Source organism: Symphalangus syndactylus, chromosome 7, assembly GCF_028878055.3.
Source record: "Symphalangus syndactylus isolate Jambi chromosome 7, NHGRI_mSymSyn1-v2.1_pri, whole genome shotgun sequence".
NCBI classification, from domain to species: Eukaryota; Metazoa; Chordata; class Mammalia; order Primates; family Hylobatidae; genus Symphalangus; species Symphalangus syndactylus.
In genome coordinates this window covers 59,719,457-59,743,209 of record NC_072429.2, presented here as the reverse complement: position 1 = coordinate 59,743,209, position 23,753 = coordinate 59,719,457, and the positions used below count along the sequence as shown (strand labels likewise).

Sequence of the window (23,753 nt, the reverse complement as noted above, 5' to 3'; positions counted from 1 at the left end):
ATGCTACTATTTTTACCATTGGAAAATAAATATCCTCTCTTGGTTCTGCTTACCAACCTCTAACTATTACCTCCTCTCCAAACTCATGAAACAAGCCACCTATATCACCGTCTCCTGTTTTATTCTTCCCATCTCTCCTGAAACCCTGCCAGTCACTTTACCAAAACCCTTCTTATCTAAGTCAACAGTAATTTCCACCTCAGTAAATCCTTGCTCTGCTTTTCTTTTCAGCACCCATGCTGTCATACTACATACATACTATATTGATCGATTGATTGATTGATTGATTGATTGCCGTGTATGTGAGCGCCACATAGTGTTTATTTTGTTCACTGCCTGGCACATTTGTAGATGCTCAGTAAACACTTGCTGAATGAACAAATACTCTAGTGGGGGTGTCCTGCCTTCTAGTTCTTCTGCCTTTATAAACTTGATTAAACAGTTTCCCTTTGAAGTGGTTCCCTTGAGGGCAGAGCTTGGGGGAAAGTTGCATTGTGTGGGTCTGCATGGTTGAAGGATCCTTCCCCAGAGATGGGCTCAGGCTTCACCAGGATAAGCTGATTTTTATCTAATCAGGTCATGACTAGACTGTTAGTTTTCTATTGCCCAGAATATATTCTAATTTCCTTATAAAGGTATTAGAATACTTATTTTCCACGAAGGAGGGTGTCGCCACATTTTGAGAGCCCCTTGGAGAATCTCACCAAACAAAGGGCTTTTATTGTCACTGCCTCATATTGGATTCATTGGGCCTATTTTTTATATTTTATGAATGCCTCTCCTCAAAAAGTTTCACGTCATCTTCCTGCCTCTCACTCCCCCTCACTGATGTATCCTCCGGCACAGCAAGTACTCCTAACCGCGGCTTCTCCCTGTAGTAGGTACACACTCTCCCACCGTAGCAGGAAGGAGTTTTGCTGTGAAAGCAGCCTGGGGCTTGGCATCGTACAGGCTGGGGGTGGTGAGGGGGCCGCTGGCCAGCATTTTTTCCTTTTTTCCTTCCTGGCTGATGTTCAGGTCTGGCCCCTCTTCAGTCCTTGTGGCCACAGATGTTTCCATGACCATCCAGAGCAGTCTTGGGGCACAGGCTTAGAATACAGATGGCCCCGAGGTGGACAGCAGCTCCTTCAGCTGCAGGCAAGTCATTGAAACCTTCCACGTCTCCGCTTCCCCATCTGTCAAGTGGGAGAATGATAGGTGCTGGGCAGGGCAGGTAAATAGAAGACATCCACCCTGCCTGGCATGAGGTCTGGCTGGTGACAGGCAGCCAACAAATGGTTGCTGCTGTGTTCCTCTTCTTAAATTGAAGGTGCCTGTGCCCAAAATCAAAAGCTTAAGAGATCGTGAGGCACCAAACATCAGCAACTACCTTTTACTGCAAGCAAAGTTATGCTCTTTCTTGTTAAAACATAGGAGAAAACTTCATTTCTCACTCAACAACAAGAAAGCTAGAGACTGAGAATAAAAGAACTGTTTCTAAAAGCCAACTCCCTTTTTCACTTTGGGCAGTTATTTTTCTTTAGTAAACAGGAATGAGAAGCTTAAATGTTAATCAAGATAGAAGCAGGTGGTATCATTTTAACATAAAAGCATGATGGAATCATGTAAAAAAAAGTACATTTTATTTTAATGTATATTGAAGGCAAAGTTTTCATGTCTAATGAAAGATGTATTTTCCTCTCCCAGCAATGTCTGTAATTTTTTAAAGTATTGATCAGATTACTTTTAATGTTGGTTTTAGATTATTATAATCCTTAGAGAGCCTCTTAAGTGAGCTTGATTTTGTTTTTTTTTCTTTTTAATAGCAGGCGCAAGTGGGGAGGCCGGAAGTGAACAAAGCCACTTTCATAATATATTAGGTGAGGTTTTTAGATTTGTATTCTTTTATCTTGGGGCAAAGGCACATCCTGAACTAAATACATGTCACAGGAGAATCTCTAAAAGAGATTCCAAACTCTGCTGTCCGCCAGTATCTGCTGTGCTGGGCAGGCAGGAGCCAGGCAGCTGCCCTCGGGTGTCCCATCCTTGTGGGAGGAGGGTCATTACCACCTCTCACCATTCGGGAATGAGGACTGTAAGGCAAGAGCCCGGGAGGAAGGATGGGACTCAGAAGGAGAGGACAGAAAAGACTTCCCTGTAGTTGTGTTGATTCTTTTTTCAGCTTGGAAGACTCAAGAGGGGAGGAGATTCCAGGAGAGAGCGCAGAATGTAGAGGCAGGCATCAGAGAGCCTGGGAAGGAGGAGGGCGTCTTGGTCAGGGGAGGCTGGGTAGAGGGGACAGAGCCTGTGGTCGCAGACCCACATCCCCCTGACACCAGTCTCTCTTCTCCCTCCTAAGGCAGTGCCTACCTTCAGGCACAGCTGGACCCAACGTAGCTCTGCCCAGTGGAGCCCAAGCCTGCTGCTTTCCTTTCAAGGAGCTTAACGGCAGAGCTGAACTGGGCCTGGGCAAGGTGGATGAACTTAGTCATTGCTGAGCTTCCTGTCGCTTGAACCCAAAAATAATATTTCAAGTGCAAATTGTGATGAAGCCTTACCTTTAACATTCTAGGCTTGAAAATGATTTTATGTAAGACATGTTAAGTGCTGGAAAGATGAAAATATGTGCTGCAAGAAATAGGTGTCTATCGTCTTACATGTCTTATTTTGAAGATTATTTATCCCACAGTTCAGTCTGAATCCACAGAAGTGAAAAATAAACTGTTCTTTTCAGAATATACTTAAGGCAAAGAACCAGTTGTTCTAACAACTGCTATACAAAGAACTCTTCAAGAGATGGAAAATAATTCTAGGTGTTTCTTGACAAATGAGATCAACAATATTCACTATTTTTTTTAAGTGAACTTACTGGTTCTGCTGTAAAATTCTACCTTGTATTCATTTCCTTTTGCCCCTTATTTGCGCTCTAAGCAGAATTCAGTGCTGATGTGTTTCTTAGGTTGTGAATAAGCAGTCTCGTGTATTTGCCTTATATTGGAGATTACTCCAATCAAAAGGAGGTACTTGGAGTATCGTTTCAAATATATACACATTCCCAACTTCACTTCCCAAGATTTTATCTGACATTTTCACTGGGCCTTTACAATATGAAAGGGTGTGCTAGATATTCTACTGAACGCTTAACATTTTAGTTCAACTCCGTGAACATTTGAATTAATGCCTACTATGTGCATAGCTGAGGGCTTTACTAAAAATAGCAGTAAAATTAGGTGATCTCTGCTCTTCATATGCTCTGTGCAGTAAGATAGAATGAAACCACAGTCTTATGTTACTGTTCTTTTTCAAATCTTTCATTATTCAGCCAACTCTGATAGATCCACAGTCAGTAGCATAAAGAAGGAAAATTTAAAATGAACAGAACTCAATTTATAAACATTTTACCTTCTTTTTTGTGCATTTAAGCCATTAACAAGTAGCATGGTTATTTGATTTAACAAAAAATCAAGGCTTTTTTTCGTCCTTCACCCTCTGGAGGAAGCTGGTATTAATACTAAACAGCGAATGGTCAAAAGAGTAGATTTTCAGAAGTAAAATATAATTAGTGTGGGTGCCTGAGCCATATTACTTTAATATAAAGCATTTAAAAATACATTTGGTGCTTCATACGTATCTCTTTAACAGCTGAAACAACACTGTGATAAGGTGGGGTGGGCCAAGCCATCCTTGTACCCACTTTGGTATGAAGCCCTCGCCCCTCCATAGCTGAACATCTTAGACAACCTCTTTAAATGTCTCTGGACATCAGTTTCCTCATCTGTAAAATGGTGATAACAACACTTGGTTTAGGGATATTCGCGGGATGGAACTTAAAAATGTGTGAAAGGCATTATTACAGTTCTGGGGACAACATATGTGCCTATTAAGAAATGGTCATTACTAATGGGGCATTATTACAGTTCTGGGGACATTGTATGTGCTTAATAAGAAGTGGTCATTACTAACAGGTAATGTAATTTTTGTAGCAATTTATCTAATACACTCACAGAGGAATTCACCCAAAATACTGCTTTTTCTCCCTTCAAATTTAAATGTTTCATAATTTTGTTATAACACACATTTTATTTCAGAGTAAATATCATCTTCTGCCCTAAGGCTGTTTACTAGAAATTAAAATATTTTTCAAAAAGAAATGTTCTGTATATATTGGCACAGTAAACTTTCTTATCATTTGTACTAGATTTGCCCTAGAGTACGAGTTTACACAGCTAAAGGAGAAAGCAGTAACATGCACAGTGCAGACCCTTAAAATCGACCTTGGTAGAAGCCCTGGGCACGGCTCCCCAAATCCACATCATCCTGGGTTCTGGTCTGGGCTCTCTTTGCCACTCACCAGTACTCACCCTCTCCTCTATACACGGGTATCAGACCGCCTCTTAAGCAGGCTCGCTGAGATGAGGTGTGGGAACTCACAGCACAAAGCCTTATGAACTGCAGGAGTTACTACCAGAGTTTATAATCACTGAGTTCGTTGAGTTGTTATTACTGCTGCTGGAAGGTGTGCCTGGGTCACCCAAAATGGGGAACCCACTAACTCTCAGACTCACAGTAGCCAGCAAGTCTTTTTTTTTTTGAGACAGAGTTTAGCTCTGTCTCCAGGCTGAAGTTCAGTGATGCTGTCTTGGCTCACTGCAACCTCTGCCTCCCAGGCTCAAGCGATTTTCCTGCCTCACCCTCCCAAGTAGTTGGGATTACAGGCACGTGCTGCCATGCCCAGCTAATTTTTGTATTTTTAGTGGAGACAGGGTTTCACCTTGTTGGCCAGGATGGTCTCGATCTCCTGACCTCGTGATCTGCCCACCTCGGCCTCCCAAAGTGCTGGGATTACAGGCGTGGGCCACCGTGCCCCAGCCCAGCAAGTCTTACAAACTGTGACTGGAGTAGACTAGTCTGTAAAAAAATGACAGTGGTCTCTTGAACTCCACATTCATTTAATATTTGGTCATGGCCTCACACATTGTCACAATTGAACATGAAGCCACATAAAGCCTCCACAGGAGAGGAAACACTGGCAGAAAGGGGGATCATTTTATGTTTGTTTGGATAAGGCAGGCATTCTTACTGTATTTGTGTAAAGGAATTCTAGTAGCCCTGCTTTTTAATTACTTATAGTAATTTTCATCAAGCAAGTCATTATATTTCCAAGTGATTCTTGGCACTGGTTGGTTATGCACAGCACTGATTTCTGTAATCCCAAGTAAAAGGCAAGGCTCCCCCTCACTGATGCAAGTTAGGGGCCCTCTCATAATAACACATTCCTTACCTTAGGCCAAGGAAGAATGTTGAACTAAAAATGGGAAATTTTTTCTGACTCTCTATTTCATTATAGTTGTCTTAAATAGGAGGAAAACATTTTAAAAGAAACTTCTAACATTTTCGTTAATGGCTTTACTTACAAATGAAAATGAAGCGTGTGGATGACTTCTCTAAATGACCTTGGAGAATGACATTAAAGTAAAGAATCCATCATGGATTGAGATTTGACCGGCTGTTTTTCTCCTACCACCAGATTTCATTTGTAATAATGGCTATATTGTTTACTCTAGCCTGTTTCACTCACATAACCGTTTGCTTTGAAATTTGAAACTACATATTTTCTCTGTAACTCAAATAAAAATGGGGTCATACAAGTGACCTTTTAGCCAGAAACTGCACGGTCAATCCTCTTTGACAGAAATAGCACAGGCTCTATCACTTGAGAGTAATGGAATAATTTTTAGACAAAAGATCATTCATTTACCATAAAGCTTGAAATCTAATGATGGTGATTATCAGTGCCAAGTTGCAGAAACTGGGGACAGCATTTAATAATAGCTTACATTGGCCGGGCACGGTGGCTCATGCCTGTAATCCCAGCACTTTGGGAGAACGAGGCAGGCGGATCACCTTAGGTCAGGAGTTCGAGACCAGCCTGGCCAACATGGTAAAACCCCGTCTCTACTAAAAATACCAAAAATTAGCCAGGCGTAGTGGCAGGCGCCTGTAATCCCAGCTACTCAGGAGGCTGAGACAGGAGAATCGTTTGAAACAGGAGGCGGAGGTTGCAGTGAGCTGAGATTGCATCATTGCACTCCAGCCTGGGCAACACAGTGAGACTCCGTCTTAAAAAAAAAAAAATAGCTTACATTTACTGAACAATTTCCAGGCTGAGCTCCTGACTGAGCACTTTCATGTGTCACCTCAAGGAATTCTCACCCCAGCCAGCGAAGTGTAGGAATCATGGTTATCAATGTTCCATAAATGAGGAAACTCAGGTACACCAGCTGGAGAAACTTGCTCAGGGTCAAGTGTCCTGTGTTCTTTTTCCATGCCCTAAGCATTTGCCCCACTGAATTATCATTTCTATGCCTCGGTGATATCTCAGACAGGACCTGTAGCCTTTTCAGTTCATCTTCAATAATTTAGAGTCCCCAGATCAGTTTCAGACATGGAAGAGTGCTGCCTCACATCAAGATCAAAACTCTACCTCTGGTCCAGTTAAACTGGTTTCTCTTCTCCCAGCTCAAGTCTGTGTTGGCTTGGAGACCCTGTGAAGAAGCATACTTAACAAGCATCATTTTCCCCTTGACTTGCTCCAGCTCCTCTCCTGCTCCTTATCAGACGGCTCTACCAGCCTCTACTGGGCAGACCCTGCATTGCGTAATGAGCAAGGGACAGACAGAGCATTCAGCGGAGGTGACAGGGTTTCTCTCCCTGGCTCTTGCAGGGGGAATCAGTGTCCCCTGGGCATGGCACATTTCAGAGCTGGTTCTCTCTGGGAGCTTTTGGGTTCCGTTGAGGCAGCCACACCTCTGCTCAGCTAGTGGATGCCCCCAGCCTTCTCAGAGGAGGGCTTTGGGCAGACATTGTTTTCTATTGGCCTCCTTTGAGGGGACTTCTTTGAGAATACTCCTAGACCGTCTTTCCCCGGCACATGTGTGGGCCAAGCAAACCCTCATTTTTTTTTTTTTTTTGAGACGGAATCTTGCTCTGTCACCCAGGCTGGAGTGCAGTGGCGCGATCTCGGCTCACTGCAAGCTCTGCCTCCCGGGTTCACGCCATTCTCCTGCCTCAGCCTCTCCGAGTAGCTGGGACTACAGGCGCCCGCCACCACGCCCAGCTAATTTTTTTGTATTTTTAGTAGAGACGGGGTTTCACCGTGGTCTCGATCTCCTGACCTCGTGATCCACCCGCCTCGGCCTCCCAAAGTGCTGGGATTACAAGCGTGAGCCGCGGCGCCCGGCCTAAACCCTCATTTTTGTGCCTGTGGAAAGGCAGCTTCATCCTGCCTATGTGATCTGGTTAGAGAGTCCATTATAGACTCTGCCCTTAGACTTCTCAGACTGGAGGTATAAGCCAGTTCCCAGGCTCCTCAGCTCCAAGGGGCCTGTGTTGGGCTTTTTTGGGTGGCCTTGAATTCAGCCCCAGCCAGTGTGAGGTGAGAGGAGGCTACGGCCACCATTGTGTACCTGATCACCCAATGAAGGGCTTTAGGCAAAGCTATTCCCATTCCAGTAGACTTGCTAGTTTGCTTCGCCCACCTGACATCCTGTGAAACCTTTGTAGGTAACAAACTACCCAGTCCACTCCCTCCTGACTTGCCACTGGGAGGATCCTGTCACAACGTAGTGCGTATTCACTTAAGTCAAAATAACTTTTCTATTTGATCAACATGCCTGTGCGAGTTTTGTGCTGTTGCACTAGTATGCCTCAGCACACCTCAGGAGCACCACTGGGGTGGACATTCCTTGACCTGTATCTGTAAAAACATTAGAAGGTAAAAGTTGGCCTTCCCTGCATCTCTACACCTGGTTCAACATTTGCTTCCCATTCTCTGGTCGTGTAGAGTGGATGTGTCAAAAGAAACAAGACTTTAAAAGGTTGCTGAGAAAGTGGAGAAATGATTTACTCATCTTGTCGAAAAAAGTAAAGTGCCTCATTAAAACAAAATAATGGAAACCCAGAGCAAGAGGATACTTTATTAAATAACATTGGAAGACCTACTGTAGTCAGCTGAAAGAAAACGCTAAAATATGACTAGAATACTGGAATCAGGAGTTTAAATATTATTAGGAAAAGTCTGTGGTTTAAAAGAATTTATAACATGATAGTGTTGTTGTCAAGAAGATTATTTTACTTGCAATCCAGAGCTGATTGCTGATGGCAATACTAAGGTCAGAAAGAGAAGATTCAGCCATCAGAATTATAGATGGTGAGGGATTTCACCATGGAGATAAGAAAGAAAAAGACACAGCATTCAGTAATTGGAAAAGTGCAGGTCCTGAAAGGGTGATGGTTTTGACTTAATGTTTCCAGATGGTTGGCCCTCTGATTTCATACTTTCTGTCCAATTTATAGTGTGCAAAGTCAGTCTTTTTTGGTCAGCCTTTTACTCCTCCATTCACTCTTTCACTTTTCTCCCTTACTTTTGCATTCTTCACAAGTTATGCTCACAGTATAAAAGGGGTTAATGAAAGTGATGAAGTGCTTGGAAGAGAAGGAAAAGGGAAGATGTTGAAAAGGATAGCATATCTTATTAATTAAAATGAATAAATACTTTGGGAGGCTGAGGCAGGTAGATCACAAGGTCAGGAGATCGAGACCATCCTGGCTAACACAATGAAACCCTGTCTCTACTAAAATTACAAAAAAAATTAGCTGGGCATGGTGGTGGGTGCCTGTAGTCCCAGCTACTCGGAAGGCTGAGGCAGGAGAATGGGGTGAACCCAGGAGGTGGAGCTTGCAATGAACCGGGATTGCACCACTGCACTCCAGCCTGGGCAACAGAGCGAGACTCTGTTTCAAATAATAATAATAATAATAATAAATGTCTAAATAAAATGGATAAATAAAGGAAGCAATGGAATGCAATTGCTGTTGGTTAAAAATGGCTCAGGCAGAGGGAGCAGCAGGAATGGACACAGTGGGTGTGGAGGGACCACTGTAGTTGTAGTTCTGTTTGGCTTAAGCCCAGGGTGCAGAGGAAGAAGGGAGCAAGGATTGGAGGGGAGAGTGTATACTTCCCACCAACCACTTCTCCGTAGTCAAGTGGGAAGCCGGGAATGATTCATCCTCAACATGCACCTCCTCACCCTCTGCATCCTGTCTGTCTCCCAGTTCAGCCCAGTGCACCTCTTAAACATCTCTTGAAACTGTCTACTCTTTTCTCCACCCTAAAGCCACCCTCCTGGTAAGAGTGAAGTGAATGAAAATGCCTGTGTGCTCTTATTTAACCCACTCAAAAAACCCTCAAGAGGTAGGTACTATTGCTATCCCCGTTTTCCAGATGGGAAATCTGAGGCACGAGAAGATAAAGTGAACTGCCCAAGGCCACTCAACCATTACGGGGCAGAATCATAGGCAGTGCCGTATTGGGTGTTGCTCAGAGCCCAGCTGCCATGACCCCTTCCCTGGGAAGCTCTGACCCACCTTTTTGCAGCCACACTTAATCCCCACTCATCCTGTCCCCATACTGCAGCCAGGGGAGTTTAAAAAAATACAAGTATGACCATGTCACCAATGCTCAATTACCCAATAAAATCCAAAGTCATCTGCCTTTCCCCTACACCTAGTTGGCCTCTGACCGCTGTCCCCTAGCACTCCATACCAGCCATCGGAGTGTCTTGAATATACCATGAACTCAAAAAGCTGCCCTGATGAGGGATGCCCTCGCCTGCTGGGTCTTTATTGGAGTTCGTCTCCTCCTTACCTTTCCTTTACCTTCAAGTCCTTTGCCACAGTCCTGCCAAATTTATTTTCTACATCATTCATTCAATTCACATTTATCAAATGCATTTTGAATCTTTTTTTTTAAGTTCAGGATTTTTCTACATCTTACACATAATTGCTCCACGAATAGGTGCTAATTAATTGAACACAGCCATAATTCAGTCAGTACTCTTGTATTGTAAATGAATCTCTCTTCCATTTGTAAAGAATCCAAAAGTTAACATTGCCGTGGGAAACTGCATTTTTACTTCAAAGACAAGGATGTGACTGTTCTTAAAAGGAAAGCCAAGAGTATAGCTGTGAGAGTGATCGGAGTCAAGTTGGAACCTGATGCTTAAAGTCAGTAAGCACAAATACTATTACCAGAAAAATCAAAAAGCAGTGTTCCAGAGAACAGTTTTACACATATTGTAAACGTTTTGTTATCTGGTATGTTAGGAAACTAGAAGAATCAGTTCTAGAATTCTTAATAACTTCAAAGGTAAATTGCTTCTTTTATTTGCTCCCAAGAATGTTTGAGCTGAAGACATTTTTCAGCTCACCAGATTCAACACATTTGTTTTTATAGGTAAGAAAATCAAGACACTTAGATGTTAGGTGACTTAGAGCTGAATTACTCAGCCTTGCTCTTTCAATACCCCCCTTTTCCTGCTGTGAGACACAGGAGAATTACTCATTCTCACATAGAAACTTCTGTGGGTGACTCCAGGTTGTGTTCAGTTCCCAGGGCCCTTGCTCTAACTCCAGTGCTTTCTTTCCTATTTAAAATTTAAAGACTAATTAGGCATTAACTATCCTTTTCTTTTTCGTTACCAGAAGCACTCTTTAAATAGGAAGTAACAAAACAGCAGCCCACATTTGGCCAACAGTGTTTTTAATATTGAATTTTTAAATCGGGACAGTTTGTGCAGAGCTCTGGATTTGCTGTTGTGTCAACAATGAGCCACATTCCCCATGGCAGCCCGTAGCTGGGGCTCCTTTCCCCAGGCCACACACTCTCCCATTATCTGCCTGGCCTCAGAGGCTTCGAGGCACAAATTGCCCGGATTACAGGAACTTTGGCTTTAGCATTTTTTTCAAATAAACTGTGTATGAAGCTCATTCTCTATATCTAACCACCTCCAGGATTGCAAATGTTCTTGAGGTCTCCCCAAGGTTATAGTTCAGCTGAGGGTCCTGTTCACCTGACTGCACCTGTGAGGAGCTGGCAGATTGGAAGTTAGAAAGGTTCAGGCCACTTTGGTTTTAAAAACTTGGAATTCTCTGAGATTGCTATTTCTGTGCCTAAAAAGCTCAGACTTTTGCTCATTCAGAGACAAGTAACTTTGGCCTGTTTCCTCTGTGCTGGAGGCATTTGGGTTCTAATGGGATGCTGGCTAGCACAGAAATGGGCTTCCCCCCTTTCCTGTTGCTACTCAAAGGCAACAAACAGCATCACCTGGGATCTGGTGAGAAATGTGTAATCTGGGTCTCACCCAAAATCTACCAAATCAGACTGTACTTTAAAGAGATCCTTGAGGGGTTTGCAGGCCCATTAAAGTTTGAGAAGCACACTAGAGTGAGTAATGGGAGATAACATTGCTCTTCCTTGTCCTTGGGTCCTTTGTCCCCCAGCTGGCTCTATGTGACACCTGTTCTCCCTGCACAGACCAGGACTCCCCTCAGATGATGTGCTCCCCCACCCCGCCCCCCGCCACCGTCACCCCCAGGCCAGATTGCTTTTGAGTTCACATTTAAGTTCATATCTGCTCTGATTCAGCGAACCATTTAGCATCGTGGCTCTGCCAAGTTTCTTTTCCCCAGTCCTTTTTATCCCTTCATGAAATTTTCAAATGGATGTTAAACAGGGTAGAATATAGCCAAGATGGTTTATGAATCGAAGTTTCTCCCACCCTCAGGCTGTGTTCTCTGTCCTGAGTCATAAGTCAAGGATCAGGCAAGGCTATATAATTATTTTTGTTGATGAAACCGTACGGGGCCAAGATCTAATTTTCCTTCCTCAAAACAACACGAAGCCCCTCTCAGCCTGGTGGTTGGCCTGTCCCATCAGTGCCTGACTGCACCTCAGGGGGCCTGTTCAGGACATCAGAGGGCTGACAGCAAGGCCACAGCCAGTAGAGTGTCATGTGCCACAGTGCTCTCTGAACAGACATCATGGTTATCTCAAAGTCTACACCACAAAACTCAGAGTATTTCTCCAGCACTATATAGCTCTGTCCCAGCCCGTACTGTTTCACAGTAAAAAATAAAAGAACCAGAGTTAAGGATTAAGTAAATATTACAAGACACAGCAACCTAAGTCACCTGCTTATTTTTGAAGTAGGTTTACTTTGTTGGCTAAACCAGGTAGAAAACTTGGAGTATGCCTTAGTATCCCACAAGACCCCAAACAGTATCTTTAGTTTGTTCTGTTGCTATTGGGTCTTCCAATAAGATGAAGTTGTTTTTTTTTCCTTCCCAGAGTTCACATCAAAACTATAAACTCTAACCATGGTCATGTCAAAACATCATCACTGTGTTGAAAATTATTAGGGAAATTCGGAATAGCAGAGGAGGAGTGGGAAGGGGTAGAAGCCAAAAGGAAATGAAGTATGAAATACTTCAGATAATTGTAAGTATTCTGACATAATTCTTTCACACAGATTTTAAGATTAGTAATTGTTGAGGGGTGTGGAACAATTGTGAGTGCTGGAGGAGCCGTCTCGAGGATGTCTGCCACATGAATAGAGAAGGCAGTGTGCAAGGAAGACAAGCAGCTTTCTGGAAAATGCTTCTTAGAAGATACACTGGTATTCCTCACTCTTGTGAATCGACAGTCAGGCTTTTTATTCAGTGTTGCCAACAGTACCAAAGCCTACCTTAACAGACACGCAGGTGTGCATGGAAGGCCATGCCAGTGGTGTAGGTGTTTTAGGCTTCTGGTCCTAATATGATAGAACTAGAAGAGAAGATGGTTAGAAGAGAAGCACAGACCTGCATGAGGAGGAATGTTACATGAGAACTACAACTCATCTTCAGAGAGCACTGGCCTAAGAACAGTCAGTGCAGGACCATAGAAAAGTTCAGTCATTCACCAGTATTCCAACATGCCATTTTGAAACTGGAAGTAACTCCTTCATTCTTAGATCCTCAGAACCTCATGATTTTACAGTACGAAGGGATTGAAGGAATCTCGTCCAACTAACTCGTGCCCCAGGAGAAGGGAGATGAACTTTGTCTCCCACTGCCCACTAGGTGGTATTCCCACTCTAGTCCTCAGGCACAAAGCTGAAGGGTGCAGATCTTGGTCCTGCCCCTCACTGTGCCCCCAAACCTTCTGGTATTGTCCTGGGGTCAGCCCTCTCCCAAGAGTCCCGGGTATGATGCCCTCGGAGTTGCATCCTGGCCCAGGCTCTGCTGCCTGTTCTGGCTCTGAGTCTCTTCTGTAAAGAGGATGAGATTGTGCCTCCAGAGGAATCGGGGCTCCCTTCTGGCATTTCATTCAAAATGTGTTCAAAGAAACAATCTCATTTCATCTTAATGGGAGGTTTTTTTTTTTTTAAACTAAATTGAGGTATCAAAATAGAACCACACAATTAAAGGAAATTGTTAATGTAGGTATTGCCTTGGGGTTTCTCAAATCTTGCATAGGAAAATATTTTTATTAGAACAAATCCCTTCACAGATTACTAAAATTATCTCTAACAAAACATGGTGATGGGTTGCATTTAGAGATTTAAGAATTTCAGGAAATTATAAGGAGAAATATCAGCAGATGTGGTTGTAATATGACTTTATTTATTTTGTAAATTAGTTATTTGGCATGTTAGTTGAATAGGTTACTCTCTTAACATTGCTAATTATAACCAAAGATGCTGTTAAGGTCATTAGCCCCTTGCTTTGGAGTGCTGATGCATTTGTAAATGTTCTCTGCCTGCAGTAACAGGCTATGGGAGGAATTGTTTCCAGGGGCTGCAGGGTGTTACATTATATGGCATATGAAATAAAAAGACTCCTTACAGAATTACAGCAGGAATATTGATAAACGTTCAACTATTGACAAGTGAGTTTTGTTGTTGTTGTTGGCTTGGTAGTCAAGTTGTCCCATGAAAGCTTACCTATTACCCAAGTTTTCTATAGTATTAAAGTAACATATTTTTAGGTATGATTGACACTCTTAAGACTTTGTTCCTAGTACTGTAGGGGATTTGGGAATATACATACCATAAAGAAACTTTTGATTTATGCTCATTAAGTATGAATAATTATGGATAACTTAGGGACAAATTATCTACTCACATGGTAAATCTGGAAGTATTTCTAGGTATCTTCTAATGTTAAAAAAAAGTAAGCTTGTGTTTAATGGGTGGAACTCCATACACATTTGTGGTTTTCAGGAGAAAGTGTTTTTAAATATATTGGTTGGCCAAAGTAAGATAACTGAAAAATGTTGAGTTTTTGTTTTTTTTTTTTTAAACTTTGTAGCTTTGCTGCCAATCCCATTTCTTGCCCTTTTCAGTTTATGAAGTTAAAAAAGTGACTGTTGCAAGTATTCCTGAGAGATTGGTAGTACAGAGGGAGAAGTTTTGCTTCATTGCAAAAGAGTTAATTCACGACGTTGCATCCGGGGCCACGGAAGGGATTCGTAGGAACTCAGTGGCATGTAATGAGCTGGGGAACTGGGCTTGGCTAAGCCCTCATTCCTACGTTCATCTAGTATTTGCTGGGTTTTGAGCTAAGAAATGCCAACGGGGGTGTTCAGAAGGCGGATCTCACCAATCCGGAGGCAGCTGGAAGAGTTCGCGCGTGGGAAACCTCAGCCCTTTCTTTCTTCCCAGCACAGCGTTGTGCTGCCGCGCGTCGGCGCAGGCGGGGGCGCAAGGCCCGGGTCGTCCCCGTTGCGCGGTTGGGGAAACAGCTACTAAGCTGCAGCCCACGACCCTCGGCAGCGTAGGGGCGGGGCGGGGGCGCTGCGGGGTTTCTCTGTTGCTAGAGCCGTGATGTCAGCCGCCTCTGCTAACCCGCGGTTGGTTGTTTTGTGTTTCAGCTCTGCCTGCAGTTGAACACAAAGACCTGGAGGAGACTCCCACCTCCTTCAGGGAGAAGAAAGGAGGCAGCGAAGCAGATTAAAGGAACTTGTGGCTTGTGGCCTTTTTGTGCAAGGACTGCCTGGAAGGGGAGAAAAGTGTATGAAAGCCACCGTGGCGGTTAATGAGCTGTGAGATGAGGCGCTGCTGCGGCCGCTGCTGCTGACACTCGCTCCCAGGCTGCACCCGCCGCCCTTGGCGCTTCATGTACATGTGTCTATTCAGGCCGTGCGGAGGCGCCCAGAAGAGCATCCAACACGGCTGCCGGGGAAAGACCGCCCACCATGCCCACGGAGACCCTACAGACAGGTAGCATGGTGAAGCCGGTCAGCCCCGCGGGCACCTTCACCTCTGCCGTGCCCCTGCGCATCCTGAACAAGGGGCCAGACTACTTCCGCAGGCAGGCTGAGCCCAACCCCAAGAGGCTCAGCGCCGTGGAGAGGCTGGAGGCCGACAAGGCCAAGTACGTCAAGAGCCAGGAGGTGATCAACGCCAAGCAGGAGCCCGTGAAGCCCGCCGTGCTGGCCAAGCCCCCAGTGTGCCCAGCTGCCAAGCGCGCACTGGGCAGCCCCACGCTCAAAGTGTTCGGCAACCACGCCAAGACCGAGAGCGGCGTGCAGAGGGAGAACCTGAAGCTGGAGATCCTGAAGAACATCATCAATAGCTCCGAGGGCTCCAGCTCGGGCTCAGGGCACAAGCACAGCTCCCGCAACTGGCCGCCCCACCGGTCGGAAGCCACTGACCTGCACCGTCACTCTTTCGCGGAGTCCCTGAAGGTCTACCCCACGCAGGGCCGCAGCAGCCCGCAGGAGGGCGGCTCCCACGTGAGCAGGAGACTGCTGGAGCAGTCAGCCGAGTCCTTCCTCCACGTGTCCCACAGCTCTTCGGACATCCGCAAGGTGACCAGCGTGAAGCCCCTCAAGGCCATCCCCTGCAGTAGCTCTGCCCCTCCCCTGCCTCCCAAGCCCAAAATCGCAGCCATCGCCTCCATGAAGTCCCCCGAGGCCGACCCTGTGGAACCAGCTTGTGGAGTCAGCCGAAGACCCTCCCTCCAGCGGTCTAAGTCAGACTTGAGTGACAGATATTTCCGAGTGGACGCGGACGTGGAGAGGTTCTTCAACTACTGTGGACTGGACCCGGAAGAGCTGGAAAACCTGGGAATGGAAAACTTTGCAAGGGCTAATTCTGACATAATATCCCTCAACTTCCGCAGCGCAAGCATGATCAGCTCAGACTGTGAACAGTCTCAGGACAGTAACAGTGACCTTAGAAATGATGACAGTGCCAATGACCGCGTGCCGTATGGCATTTCTGCCATCGAAAGAAATGCTAGAATCATCAAGTGGTTATATAGCATCAAACAAGCTAGAGAGTCACAGAAGGTCTCCCACGTGTAAGACAAGACAGTGCGTGGAAAGGAAGGGAGCGTGGGTCTCTGTGCTTACACAGTTGTGAAGGTTGTGAGGTCTCCTTGAAGTGTTGTGAGCTTCTCCACTCTTTGTGTTGCTTGTTGTGCAATGTTTTCAAGTTGCATGCTTGTCAACATGGGGACTGACCTGGCTTCCACGTCACCATCGCTACAGAGCCTGGCTGAACACGCGTCATCTGCCAAAAGTTTCAGGCCAGGATCTAATTAGGGCTTTGCTCTTAAGCAAAACTGTTTACATGAAAATGGTATACAACTTCTTCGATATTTATGTGGTTCTTGTGTTTTTATATCCCGCGCTATTGTGTCTTAATTAAAAGTTTTATCAACTGGCTTTTAAGTTGAGAGCAGAATCTTTTTGAAATAAAAAGCCACTTTGCCTACATGTGAGACTATTCCAATGGGACAGTAAATGGGATCTGCTACCAAACAGATAGTGACTGACCGAACATAGAACCAGGCTGGGTTTTCTGTGGAATAAAGTGGTGAGCCTGACGTTAATCGTTTACATGTTGAAATTCTCTTGCCACTTAGTGAAGCAGTCATTGGGGTAACAATGCTACGTTTTGTGTCCAATTCAGTGTGTAAATGTTGGTGGTTCTATGTAATACTGACCCCAAGGAAAGACGATCAGATACAAAGAAGGATGGTTAAATCTAGGAGGTTGGGTGTTCGGGGGTTTTGTTGATGTTGTTCTGCTTTGGGATAATTCCGAAATTTCTAATATTATCTTTCGACAGAATGGCCACTCTAAAACAAATACTGAATGCCTTTAAAAAAAAAAAAGTTGGGTTTTTTTTTTTTTTTTCAGTCGAGAACTACTAATTTCATGCTGTTTCTCTCTCCCTTTGTTGTTATTTGATTTGGGGGAAGGGAGTGAGGCTTGTGCAGATTTGAGCTATCTAAAGACATGAACAGAAGTGAAAATACCAGCCATATCAGTAGAGCCTCCCATTCAAAAGTGAACACACTTGGTAGCTGAACCATATCTGAGCAGCGTGATTCTGTTGTCTTGCATATGTTATTCTCTCAGGCTGTGGGTCTTTGTTACAGCTCTAGGAAACCGTAGAAATACAATGCTATGTAGCTTTTCCACCCCATGGTCTCTAGTGCTGCCTATCAACTTGTCCCCTTTTTTCCCAATAACCTGTCTCCCAGGTGGTACAGTTAGCTGTCACTCAGCTGACACCATGATGTGGCGGCAGAGAGGGAAACCTACAGGTGGTTTGCCTCATTGCCTTTGCCACATCTGAAGTTCTCAGCAGCACTACCTTAGACTTCATCAGCTAATAGGAAACTTTTTATGGTGTAAATGCTGTAAGACTTTGTACATACTTCAGTTGTTATGAAATCTTTAAAGAAAAAAAAGAAAAAGTTACGCTAATAAATCGCTGTGGTGCAGGCACTAATGGTGGTGGTTTCTCTTTGTCCTGTATTCTCCTTCCACAAAAGTTTAACTTTGGACTATGAATCAGAAGCAGATTTTTGATAGGCTTGAAGAAACATTATTTCATTAAGTTATTTTCACCATATTCCAGTGACTCTAAACACCAGTGTTCTTAATTGTGGCTCTAGCAATGTGCTTTTGCTAAACTGATTACATCAAGGTTCCTAAAATGTACTGCAGCATCTCAGTTCACACTTGTGTTATTTTTGTCTTTTCTTAAACATCAGGATTTTTTACATCTTCCACACAACTCTTCAGTTGTAAATATTTATGAGTTCTCACCTTGGAGGCACACCTTTGAAATGTATGGCTTTGTTTTTATTTGTACCAGCCCAACATCCCTACCATGGCATGTGTTCGTACACTCACTCCTTCACTCCTCCACTCCTTCCTTCATTCCTCTTCAAAATGTCACTTTTTGAGTGACTCATTTCAGATATCATGGTAGGCATTAGACTGCCATAGTCAACAACACAGTCTCTGCCTCAAGGAACTTAGATTTTCCCCTTTATTTTAAGAGAAATAACATTACTCTTAGTGGACATGCTCTATCTGTTATATTTGGACAATGAGTATTCCATGATTATTTATTGCATCAAGTTATTTGAAAATTAATGCTTTTATAAAATTCCATATCCTATGCAAATGTAACATGAAGCCCTATTTAAAAGGTAATTTTCAGAAACAAATTAGATGATTCTCAACTATTACTGCTTATAAATATTTTGCTTCTGAAAAGCAAATTTGCTTCCGTGACTCTTTCTCCTGGTTTTGAATTCTGCCTGGTTTTTTTATTCATGTTCGGTAAAACTAAAACCCTGCTTCCCAGAATAACTATTTTGGAATGCAGCTATGAGTGGGGGTGATACAATGTGTTCAATATAATAGAATAAAAATAAGTTTTCTAAAAAAAAAAAAAAGAAGCAAAATTTTCCTTCCTACCATTTGTGTAGAAATGTGGCTTTTTAAAACATACATGACTTAGCATTGACATATTCATCTCTTTCAGTAGTATTCATCTCTTTCTAGAGCTACTGAAATACCAAAAATAGATATTATTTTCCTAAGGAAACCCTTGTCTGGGGAGATGAGCACTTAGCTAATTTACTATCACTGCTTGTGCTATTTGAGTCATAGGCGGTGTTTGAATCTTCCAGTATTTCAATACTGTGCAATCTGTATTCAGATAGGCCTATAAATCACCCCACTATAATTCAGTCTAATCCTCTGTGGCCTTACTTGTACAATGGACAGATGTGAGGCTTTTGGTTCCAATGGAAGATGGGCGCTCTTTATTTTCTTTTTGTTCTTGAACTAGCATTTCTATAAAGAACTATTTCAAATGCTTAATATTAAATCCTTAGAGTGTGGCATTTCTTGTGAAGTACTCGTGACGGGCTCGTTCTTCTAAGCTCGTGGAAGTATCGTGTGTGTGTGTGTGCATGATGATATTATTGGTATAAATATGGTGTTATCATATAGTTCACATTTTTTTTCCTACACAATGCAGAGTGAAACATGATTGCACTAGATGGCCTTAGAAGCTACCTGTTTCTTTCTGAAAACCACCAAATCTTAAGACAGTCCTCCCATATGCAACCCCTCTGCCATTGCCTTAGTTCATATTCTCATCATCTCTTACCTGAACTGTTGATTCTAGAAGTTCCTAACTGGAAGTCTCCCTCACTCCCCAACCAGCCTCTTCCCCGTTCCATTTCACACCAGAAATATCATCATCAACTCTGATCATGTCACTCCCCTGTGTAAAGACATCCTCTGGCTTGAATTGGTTGCTGATAGGCTAAATCCTAACTTCCTATAACAGAGAAAGTTGGGCATATGACTCTCAGATCTCGGTCACCAAGCCCAGGCCCCCAGGCTCCAACCAAAGGGAAGTTTCCTCTGGAAACTTTTCACCACTGCATTTGTAATCTGTTGTGTAACAAATTGTCCCAAAACTCAGCAACTTAAAACAATAAACAATTATTATCGTAGTTCCTGTGGATCAGGAATGCTAGAGGGCTTAGCCAAGTGGTGTTGGCTCAGGGTATTTCACGAGGTTGCAGACAAGATGGCGGCTGGGGCTTGACCACTTCCAAGATGGCTCACAAGGTATTAGCAAGAGGCTTCAATTCTCTACAGCATAGGCCTCTCCCAGGGTCTGCCTGAGAGTCCTTATAATATAGGATCTGGTTTCCCCTAGAAGGAGTGACCAAGGAGAGGGAGCAAGGAGAATGCCACAATTCCTCATACAGTTCAGTGTCCTGGGTCACACACATTCACTGTGTGTGATGGCTGTCCATCACATTCAGTTCACTCAAAATGGGTCACTAAATATAGTTCCCCCTCCCAGGGAGAGGAGTGCGGCCCATATTTTAAAGGGAGGAATATCAAGGAACTTGTGGACATATCTTAAAACTACCATTGCTGCTGAGTTTCAGTAGCTCTTCACTGGAAGGATGCTTTCTCCTCCCTCCTTGACCACACAGACACTTGCTGTTTCAATACTCAACACAGTCATCAATCAGTGCATTTTTTTTTTTGAGTTTCTATGTTGCCTTTCCCCATTAGATTATATTTTTTCATCATGGCCATGACCCAGCCTTTTCTAGCCTAAATGGTGCCTTCGTGTGAATTTTAAAAATGTGTGCCTTCCTCAAAACATTTTATTCCCTGCCAAAAAAAAAAGAAAACATCCTAATAAACATACAAATCTCTAATGACAGTGATGCAAACTGTGGTCCCAGAGTTGGGCAGCAAGCAACAAACACAGCAGCCCAGGGTGTACAATAGATGCTTAACTAGTATGTACTGACTTTTTTTTTTCCACGTTCACATCCTATGCTAAACTATCAGTGTTGCCACAATAAACCCAAAGTGATAGTTATTGTCCCCATTTTAGAGGTGAAGAAACTTAGTTCCATGGAGATAATGCACCTTAACCAAGATCCCAGAGAAAGGAACTTGCAGAGTGGAACTTGAAACTCAACTCTGATATGAAATGTTTTGAGGAAGGCATGCCCTCCCTACAGCCCAGTTGAAGACAAGAAGAGGCAAACTAAGTGTGTTATGCTTAAACACAGAAGGGCCCTTACATTCATTTTGATATTTTTAGCTGATGCCTGTGTGAAAAAACAGTCCTCAAGCAGTCAAAATTTCAGCGATTTCATTTGTACCTAAATGGGAGCCCATAAAGTTAGAAAAAGACTTCAGCTCTTCCACTGTAACACACAGCCCATTGAGTTCAAAGAGACAAGGACATTCGAATTGTGTGCTTTCAGTTTTGAGTGTGCCATATTTTAAAATTGCATCCTGTCTGTTTTGATCAAGGACTTTTAGAAGGGTGGAGAAAAATGGCCACAATTCAACAATCAGGAAACACATTTTAACTATTTGGTGAGTCAGCATCACTGCGTTCTCCCATCGTTACAGGTGTAGCTGGCATGTTCTGACCGGAAGCAGTAAAGAGGGTAAGGATGCTCCAGATAAACCGAGTAGATTTCTAACTCAGTCAGAAGAGATGGCTAGTCTCATCAGCATTTTGAAAACACCAAACCTGACTTGTCCACTTAGCCCTGTAAAATAACTCGGGTTCTGTCACTTTCTACAGTGCTGAACAAGAACTGAGCTAGAAGGACCCCAAGCTGGGTGGCTGTGTGTGTGGCTCTGCACAGGTCACCTTCGTGAGGGTTTCTCCTGTGTGTTCGGGTCCTGTCCTCTTGCTTTGGCAGAAACTTGGGAAAAGGAAATCCAGAAGTAGATGGGCCTTGGCCACCTTTTAGAACCCCTTCCTCCAATACCTGGGACTCACCTGCCTCAAAGTGTGCTGCCATTCCCTCACCTGGAAAATGGGGGGAGGCCATCAAATGGATGTGAGCCCTTGGCCTCAGGGCTCTGAGACAGCATGGATAACTGTTTTTGAAGCATTAGGATGATGTGTGAAGAATATGAGAATTCAGAGAAGACTGGGTTCATATCTTGGGCAAGTAGGACAGCAAGTGAAGCCCAATGGGGGCCAAACACTTAACGGAACATCATTTTATGCTCTGTCTACCTTAGAGAGTGTTAATTGGAGATGGAAATGAAGGGTTCTTTTCTAAATGGAAGGAATCTCCAGAAAAAGCCTCACTAAACTTTCAGAATGACAGAGGCTGACAGAATTGAATGTGGCCATGTTCACACCAACACACCATCCAAAGTTGTGAGGATAAAGATTATGATAGTCTTTTACTAGTTGAATGTTCTTTTCATGTGACGTTCATGAAACAACTATTAGCGTGTCCTAGATGGACACTATGCTAAGCACTTTGTCACATTATCTCACTTTATTCTCACAAGAACTTTAGAAGTAAATTAAAATCCATCTTACTGATGAGGAAGCTGAGGATTAAGTTTCTTCTCCAAGGCACACATCCAGTAAATGGAAAAAGCGAAACACAAACCCAGGTTCATAAAACATATCCTAAGACTCATTCTATGCATATGAAAATGAATTTTTAATATCTAGGATGGCAGGAACCACTTTTGCTTCTTTGCAGTAAGTTGCATCGCATAACATTTCTCAGAACTTAAAACACTGTTGAACATACTGGTTTGTGATTGTTTCATTGAGTGAGTGACTCAAAACTGTTGAGCATATGTGATCACATCAGGACCCAAGTTTCCGGGTTCTTCTGAGAGGGACATTAGTAATAAACTGTCCCTCTCCATGTTACTGTACGAAGGAGAAAACGGAGATCCAGATAAATGAGGTGGTGGACACAGCCAGGGCTGTAGGGCAAGGGAACTGGCAGAGGGGCTGGAACAGGGAGACAGCTGCTCAGACCCCATGAAGGAGCCTGGATCAGGGAACAGTGGAGCCTCACAAGGCTGACAATTCCATCGTGCCGAGTAGGAGCAACCTGGATAACATAAACTCTGTTTTTTTGTTTTGTTTTCTTTTGTGACAGCATCTCGCTCTGTCACCCAGGCTGGAGTGCAGTGGCGCGATCTCGGCTCACTGCAAGCTCTGCCTCCGCAGTTCACGCCATTCTCCTGCCTCAGCCTCCTGAGTAGCTGGGACTACAGGCGCCCGCCACCATGTCCAGCTAATTTTTTTGTATTTTTAGTAGAGACGGGGTTTCACCATGTTAGCCAGGATGGTCTCAATCTCCTGACCTTGTGATCTGCCCACCTTGGCCTCCCAAAGCTCTGGGATTACAGGCATGAGCCACTGCACCCAGCCAACTCTGTTATTTTTATGCAGTTTCCCTTGACTCAAAAACTATGTATCAGATATTTAAAGAAACTTTGATTTAGAGTTTTTCTGTTAATATACATTAACTTTTTAAATTAATCCTAGCAAACATAAAATAATAAAGATGAAAAAATTTCTCTAAGGAAGTTTTTGTCAATTTTGGAAATGAGTACCACTATCTTAATATTATTTTATTAACTTCACCATCCGTAGATGCCCAGTGATCCTCAATATCTCAAGAACCATCTTTCCAGGCCTGGTTCCTCTGCCTCCTTGTCTGCTGAGGTGGACATTGCCACTCGTTCTGATATCCGCTTCTCTCTCCTTCCAGGATACTAAGAGAATGGCGTTTCTACACCCATAGCAACAGGTGTAGCCAGCGAGCCACCAACAGAAGCGACATGTTACAGATGGGAGGCGGCATAAAGAGCCAGCCCACGATTGTCTATCTTCTCTTCCTCCTGACATGGCAACCAGCAGAGTCCCAGAGGGCGGAGCTTCCGTTAGGATCCTGAATGAGGACAGTGTGGAACAAAGGCCTCCATCCTAACCCAGAAGGACTATGTCAACCCAGGGGATAAACCTTATCCTTCTAAGCCACTGATAGTGTGGGGCTCTTTTTTTACTGTGGTACAGTCTATCCTGTTCTGGCTACAGCCTCTGTTGAAGTGCACCCAATCGGCCACACAAGAGAGACCGCCATGCTGTCCCATCAGGAGGGGGGGTAGGAAACAGAGACCAGGAATCCACCTTTTCACAAGTGTCCCCCAGATGATTCATGTGCACTTCAAAATTACAGTCTTGACTTTCACAGATGATTTTCGATGTTGCTAACTGGAAATCAGGTGAGAATACTGTAGTTGCCAGATACTT

At 43.7% G+C, this 23,753-nt stretch overlaps 1 protein-coding gene across 4 annotated transcripts in view; it reads left to right on the top strand.

Annotated features, from left to right (window-relative positions):
* FAM110B (family with sequence similarity 110 member B) overlaps positions 1–17,602 on the top strand; it is a 78,511-nt gene extending 60,909 nt beyond the window's left edge. For 2 of the 4 annotated variants that reach the window (XM_063643294.1, XM_063643293.1), the window contains 2 exons: positions 1,806–1,859; positions 14,732–17,602. In XM_063643294.1, the coding sequence (XP_063499364.1) occupies positions 15,056–16,168 (1,113 nt within the window). In that variant the 5' untranslated portion in view covers positions 1,806–1,859; positions 14,732–15,055 and the 3' untranslated portion in view covers positions 16,169–17,602. The remainder of the gene's footprint in view (positions 1–1,805; positions 1,860–14,731) is intronic. The other 2 variants (XM_055286360.2, XM_063643295.1) reach the window with 1 other exon arrangement.
* Positions 17,603–23,753: the final 6,151 nt, after the last annotated feature.